This window comes from Carlito syrichta, unplaced genomic scaffold (genome assembly GCF_000164805.1).
Source record: "Carlito syrichta isolate Samal-C Ts95f unplaced genomic scaffold, Tarsius_syrichta-2.0.1 Scaffold303311, whole genome shotgun sequence".
NCBI lineage: Eukaryota > Metazoa > Chordata > Mammalia > Primates > Tarsiidae > Carlito > Carlito syrichta.
This window is the reverse complement of record NW_007247407.1, coordinates 2,366-14,298: the sequence shown is the minus strand read 5'-3', so window position 1 is coordinate 14,298 and position 11,933 is coordinate 2,366. Positions and strand designations below refer to the sequence as shown.

The window sequence follows — 11,933 nt, the reverse complement described above, 5'->3', positions numbered from 1 at the left end:
AGTCTGAGTGACAGAGTGAGACTCCAACTCAAAACAAAACAAAAAAAGACACATCTGAGTTGTGACTCACAGCCACAGTCACTGAGCCAGGCAGCCCCGGAAAAACTCACAAATACTGGGTCCCTCGGGCCTGAGTTGGACTCTCTGCAGGCTCCACCCTCTGAACCTGCTGCCTCATCTACAGCACACCCCGCAGGCTTGCTGAACAGCTTGAAGAGATGCAACCGCATGCAGCAGACCTCACAAGGTGGCCATGGGGAGCATTGCATGGCCAACTCACACCTTGGCATGATGCTTTCTGAGGGCAGGCAGATGGTTCCCCCAGCACTTGCCTGGGACTGGCCTGGTCTGGGGCCCCGGGCCTCACCTGGCTGACAGGGGGTTGGCCCACCACCACCTCGTAGGGCGGGGGTAGCTCGGCAGGGTAGAGCAGGCCGGGGCTGTTGATGGCCACATCGTACAAGGTGCTGAATGGAGACGGCACGAAGTCCAGGTGGAGGCCCCTGAAAAGGCAGAAGCATTGCACTGTCATCCCCGGGAAAGAGCCAGGACTGCTGACACCTCTCTCAAAGCCGTCAGAACATGGGCAGTCAGGGGTTCCCCTCACCCACTGCTTGCCATGGGTGTGAAATAAAAGCCCAATTCACAAGGCAGTCTGCACTCTCGTTTTCGGGAAAGACATCAACATTGTCCATAAACTGCATGGCCCTGCCCACTGAAATTAATCAAACAGTGGGTTAATCTTTCTTTCACTAACCGCCACATGTTTGTTAAATGAATGATGTAATTCCATAGCAGCTCTGCACATCATGAGAACCTTCTGGGGCTGCTCCTGTCTGCTTCTGGTTTATTTTGGTTCCGCTGCAAAGACACTACTAAATGCACATCTGTGGTCTCCGCCCCGCCCCCGTTCTCAACTGCGGACACCTGTTCTTGGCTCTGCTCGACTTCTACCCTAAAAGTGAGCTGGACCATTCTGCCTCCTGCCTCCCAAAGACTGCTGCTTATCCTGGTGGCTTCAGGTGGGCGCCTCTGTGGGCCAACCAACCTCTGGGCCTCAGAGGAGGGCGTACAGGTGTACTCTGGAGGGTAGTAGGGTGGAGGAGGGAGTGGGGGGATGAACTCGTCGAAATCCAGGGTCTGGTGGAGAACGGTGCCGTGGGGTGTCACGCAGGCAGGGTTGGCAGGATGCGACCTCTGCGGGAGGAACTGGAAAATAGACGATCGGAGTTACTTGGGCCATCTTGTGCGGCTTGTGTCTAATTAAGCTAATTACACAGAAGCGTTAATGATCAGTGTGGAATGTCTGTAATTCAAACTGTCAAGCCATGCCTGCCTAACACACGCTTGAAGCGAAGGCTCCGGGAGGAACGTGTGCCTCGAGTCACCTCACGCATTGCTGCCCACGCTATTATCCAGCACACCAAAGAAAAAGTCTTTCATGCTATTCCTCCAACTAAACCTGGCTCCTCCGAGGACCCTATTCAAAGGCTGCAGTTAAAAGGGTGCATGGCGTGTGTGTTCCTCAAGTGTTCAGGAGACAACACTAGACCCTGGAGGTGTCCCCACCCACTCCCCAAATTCCTGTGGTGAAATAAATTTGGGAAATATCACATATTCTCTTCCTGGAGTGTGCAGTAGTGCATTAAAGGCTCTGAGAAGGCCTGTGCTGAAACACTCATTTAATGGTTTAACCCCCTAACCAACATTTCCAAATAATTCACCATGGTCCCATGGGATACACAGTATCTATTAATATTCTGCGGTTCTAGGGGGTTTTGTAAAATACTGCTCTGAGGACAAAGAGACTCCTTCAGGGGCTCCGGCAACTTCTATGGGGCAACGTAAACACCGAGTTGCTGCTTGAGCAAAGTGAGGTAAAATCCCTTTAGCAACATGAACCTGTCTCTGCCTAGTTTTCCGTTTCTGAAGTCCTGACCAACACTGGCTTCTCTCTCCACCCTCACAGCCATCACTGCTGCCCAGAGGGTACCTGTGGCATGGAAAGGCCAGTTCCCATCAACCCCTTCCTGTGAGCATCTACAAGGACAAAAGACCCTGCGCTATGAGGGCTCTGTGCTCTGGGACCTCCCACAACATGGTAGGTGAAGTAAGGAAAGGATCGGGATTGGAGGGGACAAGACGAGGACCCAGAGTCACCTGCACATGGCCAAAGACAGGGCCGTCAGAAAACAGGGACACCTCCAAGCACTGAGTAGAAACTGGGGTCCCCAAAGGATTCATGAAGAAGATGACATCTGAAGGGGTCTCGAAAAATGGGTAGGATTTCAACAGGTGGGCTGGCAGGGAGGCTCTCAGGTTCTAGAAGAACAGGTGAACCAGGGAACAATGTGTTTAAGAAAAGCAAATGGATACGGCTCTGGAAGTCAGTTCTTAATTCTGGGGTACTGGGGAGCCAGTGAGGGTGCGGCGCTGGGGCACAGGGTGACTGGCGCTGCGTGATAGGAAGGGCTTTCTGGCAGCAGGAGTAGGCTGGAGTTGACAGAAGCCAGGGCACGAGGACATGATTACACTAGTTGGGGTGAGGTCATGGTTCTGAATACTGTCAAAGGCCGTGAAATTAGCATGCACTGGGCTGACCGAGAAAGAACAATGGCCGTGTCTAAACATGTGACACCTCAGACCGAAAAATGGCTCCTGTGGGTCTCCCTAACACACAGAGCACACCCTGGCCTTCCCAGCCGGTCTGACTCAGCCGTGCTTGTTTAATTGCCCAAAGTGGGGGTGAGTCAGTGGCGAGGGCAGGTGTCATGTGTGCCTGTGGTCCTCTGCCTCGGCAGCTGCTCATCTTGACACAGTGCACAGAGTGGGAGGAGGCGGAGGGCACATGTCTTTGAGGTCTAATAGGGAACTACTCTGAGTCGGTCTCTACCAGAAATTAGAAAATAATCAATAAGATACTCAAGCAAAACTAATGAAAGGCGAAAGCCAAAGCACTCCTAGTAGAGGCGCAATTCCATCAGGAGGGAGAAAGAACAAGCTTTTTCAGGAGAGGCGGGAGCTGCGGACAGTCTATTAGCAGGTTTCCACGGGTAGATGCGGCCACACTCCAGGGCCTCCGGAAAGGTTACAGGGCAGGTTCTGCGTCCACGGAGCCCAGCCCACCCTCCCTGGGGTGTAGGCGCCACTGCTGTGGAGGCGCCCCAGCCTCGGCTCGCTTGGAGGCGGCCCTTCCTGGGCTCCTCAGCCTCCCCGCGAGAAGCCTGCAGGTCACGTTGGACTCTTCCTTCTCTTCCCCACCTTCAGCGCCCGTCCTTTGAGGGCGGGGTCTGGGTCACAGGTCACTGGGTCTGTCCTCGCCCTGGGTGTGGGGCTGAAGTCTGCAGACTCCCTCTCCCCGCTGGTGGGCTGACTGCCAGGTTCTGCCTGCAGGGGGCGCTAAGGAAGCCTGGCAGGCAGGCTGCCGGGGTTGCCTTGGCCCTTGCCCACTCCCACCCCTCGGTGCCCCCGGCTCTAGGGTCGGCTGCCCTTCCGCAGTTATTCCTCTCTCTGACCTCCACACTCCCCTTGGTGCCTTCAGCCTCCCATCCCTGGCAACCAGCTCCCATAACTGTGTTGAAATCCCAAGGGCAATTTCTCTCCCTGTCCCCGCGGACTCGCACCTGGGGCCCAGCAGGTGCTCAGTAAACACCTACCAGGAGAGGGGCAGGTGCCTCCTCCTGGGCCTCCACTGGGCCCCTGCCCATCTCCTCCTCACAGGACTATCTAACACGTGTATCTTTCTGCCTCAATTTCCCGCCTCTGGAAGGCGGTCTCCATCCCACCAGCAGAGCTATTTTTAAAGCAATCTGATGAGGTCCCTGCTGCTGAAAACACTTTGTGAGGGAGACCTTGCTCCCCAAGTCCTGTCTAGCTTCCAGCTTCCTGACCAACCAGTGCCCCCAAACTCCCCACTCTGAACAACCTGCTCCAAAGTAACCTCACGTACCAAATGTCTTTTGTTCCCCCTTTTCCAGTTCCCTGCCTCTCTCTCACTTAGAAGCCTCCGGGTCAGGCCCCATGATCTGGAAAGCCAGTGGGCAGCCCACGGCCTTACCAACACCCTCCAGGGCTTCAGGCTCCACAGCCACACGCACACAGTTGTGGCTGGGTAGAAAGCTCGACTCTGCCTCTGGAGAAGGCTCTTTTTCCCTGGGTGCTTCTTTTTTTTCCCCAGTGGCTTTGCTGGCCCCAGCTGTCTGTAACTGCCCTCTCTGATCCATGTGTTGACAAAGGCACACCTGTGCCTGGTGCCCAGCTGAGGTGCCCACACACCTGATGTGAGCATTGTGAGTGCCCAGGGCTGTCCCTGTATCAAGTCCCGTGTTATCAGGGCACTAAGACCTTGCTGTGGGAAAGCCCCTGCTCACCATTTGCTTTGGGGAGAGAGATTCTGACGTAGGCATGTGCTGTCCTTCAAGGTGCATCTGGAAATGTGGGGAGATGAGAACAGGGACTAACTGGCCTGGGCAGCTTCCCCAGGCCCACTAAACACAGGGCCCCCAAAATATTGGTCTATCTGCACAGCCCAGAGTCTAAGATCTGAGGGAGAGTGTGAAGGATTGGGACCAAAGTCAGAGTCTGGTTCCCGACCCTGACTGATCACTGCTAAGTTAGGTTTAGCCTGAAGCTGCCTCCCTGCATATTTTGGGTCTGATCTAAAGGTTTCTCTGTAACCTTGCACATGGTAAACTGTAACCTAACTAAATGTATCAACAGACTATCAACTGCTCTTGTGCCAACCGCTGAGTTTTGGCCAATCAATGGTAGCAAGCTATTCATACTGCATTCAAGTTAAAGCCATTGCCAGCTCTAACCAATTCAGCTGCTTCTTTTCTTTTCTTTTTTTTTTTTTTTTTTTTGAGTTGGAGTCTCACTCTGTTGTCCAGACTGGAATGCAGTGGCATGCTCCCGGCCACCACAGCCTCGACCTGCTGGGCTCCAGCGATCCTTCCGCCTCCTTCCAAAGAGCTGGAACTATAGGCACATGCTACCTCGTCTGGCTAATTTTTTATTTATTGTAGAGAGGAGGGCTCACCAAGTTGCCTGGGTGGGTCTCGAACTTGCGGGCTCAGGCAATCCACTCGCCTCGGCCTCCCAAAGTGCGGGGATGAGAGGCTGAGTCACCAAGCATGGCAATTCAGTTGTTTCTGCCCCTCATCTTCCGTTTTCTGCCTGTAGGCCTTCTTGCACCACATGGCTGCGCTGGAGTCCTTTGAGCCTGCTCTGGTTCGAGAAGCTGCCTGATTTGGGAATCATTCTTTGCTCCATTAAGCTCTGTTAAAGTTAATTTGTCTTAGGTTTTTCCTTTAACACCGCTGAGGGCCCACGGGACTTGAGCACATCGCTGACCCTGTGAGTCTCAGTCCCTTCCCTGAGAAGGACCATTTCTGCATCACAGACCCAGAGGGCAGTGTTGTGTGGTTAAGGCTCTTGTAAACAGGGGCCTCCACGCCTCCCTCACCTGCCACAGAGAGGGCTGTGGAGGGCAGGGGAGGCCGGCAAGGGGCAGGGATTTCCAGGAGCACCTGGGAGTCCGAGCAGGCTCTGCCCACCCCTGGGCTCCGGCCCAGGTCTGCTTACCTCACGTATACCCAGGTTCACTCCTGACCAGCGCCTGGCCTCCCTGCTTCCCTAGGGAACACAGCACCATCTCCCAGCATTCCTACCATATCCTGGCTTCCACTGGGAGCACACACACCTCTGAGATTTTCCCGGAAGACTGAGAATGTGGGAAAAGCCCTCTTCCTCTGTCCCTCCTTAGACTTGGTAGAGTGAGCAGGATTGTTACTGTAGTAGACATTTTCTTTCTTTCTTTTCTTTTTCTTTTCTTTTTGAGTCAGTTTCTCTGTTGCCCAGGCTGAAGTGCAGAGGCATGATCATGACGATCATGGTTCACGGCAGCCTCAACCTCCTGGCTCAGGCAATCCTTCTACCTCAGCATCTTGAGTAGCTGGGAAGGCATGCACCACCACACTCAGCCAATTTTTTTTTCTTTATTTTTTGTAGAGACGAGGTTTCACTATGTTGCCCGGGCTGGTCTCAAACTCCTGGGCTCAAGCAATCTGCCCATCTTAGTCTCCCAAAGTGCAGGGATTACAGATGTAAGCCACCATGCCCAGCCAGTAGACATTTTCTTAATTAACCTCCCTCCCAGCCCTCCAGAGGAGCTGAAGCTCTCTGTGGTCCCGGTGCTGGGGGGAAACCCGCCCACCCTGTCGCCATTCCCAGGGGTGGTCCATGGCTACCCAGGGCTGTGGGGTACCTTCCCTCACAGGGTAAGGCCGGTTTTAGTTATTATAGCAATTGCGCAATGAAATATGGAAGCAGACGGGAAGAGCTGCTCTCTCTGTGAAAACCAAATTGAGTACTGTGAGAGGACTCAATGAAGGAAGGTAGCTAAGCAGAAATTGCTGCCAAATCAGGCAAGGCAGTCGAGTGGAGGAGAATCGTACAAATCTAGGGAAGTTCTGCACTGAGATTGCCTCCCATGGCTGGCTCTGCTTCAGAGGAACTGGATCTGGAAATCAAAGGTAACACAATTTCCATGAAGTTTATGCAAGAAATACAACTAGACACACCACACTGACCTCTAACCAAAGGGACAATCACAGCCCCGAATCACACCACTGGTGGACAAATGCTCATCTGCATATTTAAAGTCAAAGCAAAACGTTTGTATGTGTGCATCATTTTTATGACTGTCTGCTTTAACTAGCCATAGAGAATAATCAGCTGCCCATTGTTCCTGGTCCGATAGATGAGCAGTACCCACCGCCTAGAAATGATTCTGTTGCATCCAGGCCTCAAGGACCTCAAGGTCACTGAAGGTCCAAGGAGAGCTGTCTTCAGCGGGTGTGGCCAGCACTGGGTTGAGGTGGAGAGGAGCTACATGTGAGCTCGAGTGACTCTGGGGCTCCCAGGGGTCGGTGTCCTGTCCCTGACGGACCCGCACTGCTTACTGGCTCCATGAGCAAGACAGCCACATCGCCCGTGGATGCCACAGTGCCCTCTCTGCATGTCTAAAGGAGGAGGCCTACTCTATAAGGAGAGGACACTAATGGCCTCTAATAAAAGATGAAGCTAACAGGCACGTGCCTCCCGGAGATGGTGCAATAGCAGACAGTATTCCCGAGGCTAAAGTCGCTGGCAGGCAAGTGTCAGGGAGCTGCAACCCCCACTCGCTCCTCCCCACTTCTCCTCCGCTTGCTTAAGCAACGTCTTGTTTTCACTGCCAATACCTACGTCCTCAAGGTTGCATGACCACCAGCACCAGCACCAGCCGGCTTCCTCAAGGCCACGTCTTGGGACAACGTGACCACCAGCACCTGCTTCCTCAGGACTACATATGCTATGTGACCACCAGACCCCAGCTAGGGAATATAAGAGGGACCCGCCAAAAGAACAAGCTGCTGGTTCTCTTTTGCTTTCTTCCTTTGCTTTCCCTCTAATAAATTTTCTTCTTTACCTAACACTCAGCTCATTCTTTTTCTCGCACTTGCCTTACAGTAAATGGGAGGACATAATGCAACAGGAAATGGAGGAATGAGATTACATTAAGTACATGAACTACAGAAATGAGATTATAGACACTTAGGAGGTAACAAGGCTTCTCTGGTAAAGTATATCAATAAGCTGAATTGTATAATCAGATTTTTGGCCACAATTTCTACACATATTAGAGTAACTCAGTCTTGTCAATTCTGCTTTGTGTCCCATGGATACAGCATTCATGATGGTTGTTCCATCAATGGTTGATTATCCCAACTTGCTGGTCCACAGAAATAAGAAAGGAGTTATACGTTCTCTGAAGGACTTATTCTCACTGTTTCTAGATCCCTACCAGCACTGGACACATAGCAAAACCCTTGAGATGTGTGCTGACTGAATGAATGCATCAGTCAACGAATGAGTGAGCAAATGAGTGAATAAAAAAAATGAGTGAATAAATCAGCAAATAACACAAAACTGGGACTCCTGAAAAAAGAATGTTGTAGCTTGCACTTTGATCAATTGCCTAAGTTGTTACATCAACACAGTAGAAATCACAACCTGGGTCTTTCCAGTTCACACTGAGGAGCAGGGAGAGGGGCTGGGGAAGCAGGGGAGAGTCCATGCCCACATGGTGGTGCAGGGTTGCCCAGGCCACAGAGCTGCTCCTGGCGGCAAATTAGGAGGAGGGGCTCCTTCCTGGGGGAGGGCAGAAACCCACGGCCAGGGTCACAGTGCGGCCAGAGGATGGGCTTTCCCCGCCCAGCCCTATGCAGTGAGCTGCTTAACAAGGCACCCTAGAAGGGAGATAGGGCTGGAGCCGCAGGTTAGGAATATCCCACAGGTTCTTGCTGAGAAAATAAATTAGTGCTGGCTGATCAGGAAAGGGTGGCAGGAGGGCTTTACACACTTTCTTATAGTGATCGCCCCTCGCTCAGTAATACTCTCATCATAAATTAGTGCTTCTCACTTCGAAGGTCTTAGATAAAAGTAAACATCAGAATGAAGAGTTAGTGTGAGGAAGGCCACAACTGGGTCCAACAAGTGAAAATCCATGAGAACAAAGAAGTCGAAACAGGGGAAGATAAAGAACACAGAAACAGCAGTGAGAGGCAAATCTTACATAAAGTATATATATACGAAGTTAAGTCTAAAGGGGTAATGAAGTGTGAAGCATGCTGTGATTTAAGGATTAGGGAGGAGGGAAACAGAAAGGACATACCAAAGGAAAAAACTCTGGGAGCTTGGAACTCAATGTTTTAAACCACTTCAGGAAAACCCAGAAGTTGGCCTTGGTGTGGGACAAGGGAAGCAGATATGCTCTAAAAGCACAGGGTGAGACAATAGGCATGCTGCTGAAAGAGTAAAATGCCAATACTTATGAACACCAATGGACACCTTCCTTTCTGGGACCAGTAGTTGCTTGGTTAATGAACAAAAAAGTTATTTAAAATGGAGAACTTCACACACACAGACACTAACATAATACATACATACTTAAGTCCCACATACATGGACAAAGTTCTAGAAAGACACAAACTACCAAAACAGACTCTAGAAGAAATAAAAATGTGACAAGTGAAGATACTGAATTAATAATAATAATACAAACCTACCCACAAAGAACATGCAGGCTTCAAAGAAGAATCAATACTAATTCTTCAAAAATCTTCCAAAAAAATAGAAGAGAAGGCAACACTTCCAAACTCATTCTGTGAGACTGATATTATTCTGATACCAAAATCCATCAACACACCATGACCAAATGGAATTTATCTCATAAATGCAAGGTCAGCTGAACATAAGAAAACTCTCTCTGTGTAATATACCTTTTCAACAGAAGAGAGGACAAAGGGCTGGCTGAGAGGCTCATGCCAACAATACCAGCACTTTGGGAGGCTGGAGCAGAAGGATGGCTTGAGGCCAGTAGTTTGAGACCAGCCTGGGCACCACAGCAAGACTCTGTCTCTTAAAAAAAATATTTTAAATGTGCATGGTGGTGCACATCTGTAGTTCCAACTATTTGAAAGGCTAAGGTGGGAGGATTGCTTGAGTCCAGGAGTTTGAGGCTGCAGTGAACCAGTACTACACTACTGCACTCCAACCTGGGTCCTGTCTCAATAAACAAACAAACAATAACAAAAACCTCATGGATGCAGAAAAAGCATTTGACAAATTCCAATGTCCTTTATGATTTAAAACTCCCAACAAACTGAAATAGAAGGAAACTTCCTGAATATGTTAAAGAGTATCTTTGAAAAACCCACAGCTAACATATTACTTAATGGTGAAAGACTGGATACTTCTCCCCTAAGATCAGATAAAGATAAGAATGCCTACTTTCAAGCTGGGCTCGGTGGCTCCGCCTGTAATCCCGTGCCTTTGGGAGGCTGAGGTCAGTGGATTGCCTAAGCCCGTGGGTTCGAGACCCGCCTGGGCAGCAAGACCTCATCTCTACAATAAATCAAAAAATCAGCCGGGCGTGGTAGCGCATGCCTGTAATTCCGGATACTTGGAAGGCTGAGGCGGAAGGATAGCCGGAGCCCAGCAGGTCGAGGCTGCAGTGGCCGGGAGCAGCCACTGCACTCCAGTCTGGGTGACAGAGTGAGACCCCCACTCAAAAAAAAAAAAAAGAATGCCTACTTTCACTACTTTGATTAAACATTATATTGGAGGTTCTAACCAAGGCAATTAAGTAAGACAATGAAATAAAAGGTATCCAGAGTGAAAGGAAAGAAGTAAATCTGACTCTATTTACAGGTGACATGATCTTGCATATAGAAGAATTCAGGAAAAAAAACCTATTAAAGCTAATAATGAGTTCAGCATGGTTTCAGAACATAAGATCAATATTAAAAAATCATTTGTATTTCTACACACTAGTAATGAATAATCTAAAAGTGAAACCATGATAATTCCACTTTTTTTGTTTTGTTTTGTTTTTTGAGTTGGAGTCTCACTCCGTCGCCCAGACTGGAGTGCAGTGGCCACTCCCGGCCACCGCAGCCTCGACCTGCTGGGCTTCGGCAATCCTGCTGCCTCAGCCTTTCGAGTAGCCGGAATTACGGGCACGCGCTACCACACCCAGTTGATTTTTTGATTTATTGTAGAGATGAGGTCTCGCCAAGTTGCCCAGGCCGGTCTCGAATCCGCGGGCTCAGGCAATCCACTCACCTTAGCCTCCCAAAGGCGCGGATTTCAGGATGAGCCACCGAGCCCGGCAATAATTCCACTTATGATAGCATAAAAAAAGATAGAAATAAATTTAACAAAACTTAAAAGCGCAAAACATGTACACTGAAAACTACAAAGTATAACAGAAAGATTAAAGATTAAAATAAATGAAAAGACGTTCCACGCTCATGGGTTGAAAGACTTAATCTTGTTAAGATGACAATACTTTTCAAATTGGTCCACAAATTTAATACAATCCTCACCAAAACACCAGCTGGAGTTTTTTCAGGAATTGACAAACTGATCCTAAAATTTATTTGAAATGCAAGGCCACAAAATATCCAAAGCAATCTTGAAAAATAAAAACAAAGTTGGAGGACTCACATTTCCAAATTTCAAAACTTACTACAACACTGTGAGGCTGTCAAGGCTGTGAGGCATTGGCACTGGGCTAGACATGTGGATCACTGGAATAGATTTAAGAGACCAGAAATAAACCCATATGTCTAAGATCAGTTGATCTTAATCAATGTTACCAAGAAAATTCAATGGAGAAAGATTAGTTTTTTCAACAAATGGTGTTAGGAACAAAATAAAGATGAACCTCTATCTCACACTATACACAATAATTAACTCAAATGCTCTAAAGTCTCAATGTAAGAGCTAAAACTATAAAACTCTTCAATCTTCATCATTTTGGATTAGGCCATGGTTTCCCAGATATAACACCAGAAGCACAAGCAACTAACAAAAAGGCAGGAGGATTGCTTGAGCTCAGGAGTTTGAGACTAGCCTAGGCAACATAGTGAGACCTTGTCTCAACCAAACAGATAAAAAATTGGCTGGGTGTGGAGGCATGCAGCTGTAGTCTCAGCTACTTGGGAAGCTGAGGCAGAAAGATCCCTTGAGTCCAGGAAATTGAGGCTGCCGTGAGCCATGATCATGCCACTGCACTCCAGTCTGGGCAATGGAGTGAGACTTGGACTCAAAACCCCAAACAAACAGAAAATAGGCACTTTTAAAAATGGGCAAAGGATCTGAAAATAATTTCTCCAAGAAAGAGACAGAAATAGCCATTAAGCACATGAAAATATGCTCAACATCATTGACCATCAAATAAATGGAAATTAAAACTACAATGAGAGAACCGGCAAGATGGCGACGGGGCAACCCGGTCTCTGAAGCCCTCTGCAAAGGAGATCTGCAGAGGGTCTCTGACTCTCGCCCCGGGGGGCTGTGGACCCCAACATCGCAGCCTGCTCTTCATA

At 49.3% G+C, this 11,933-nt stretch overlaps 1 protein-coding gene across 1 annotated transcript in view; it reads right to left on the bottom strand.

Moving 5' to 3' along the window:
* LOC103260713 (protein FAM189A1-like) overlaps positions 1-4,223 on the bottom strand; it is a 24,113-nt gene extending 19,890 nt beyond the window's left edge. Inside the window, exons 1-4 of the mRNA XM_021712483.1 lie at positions 3,997-4,223; positions 1,968-2,040; positions 1,049-1,209; positions 368-503 (exon numbers count right to left, since the gene is read on the bottom strand). Of these exons, the coding sequence (XP_021568158.1) occupies positions 368-503; positions 1,049-1,209; positions 1,968-2,040; positions 3,997-4,223 (597 nt within the window). The remainder of the gene's footprint in view (positions 1-367; positions 504-1,048; positions 1,210-1,967; positions 2,041-3,996) is intronic.
* Between the last annotated feature and the right edge of the window lie 7,710 nt (positions 4,224-11,933).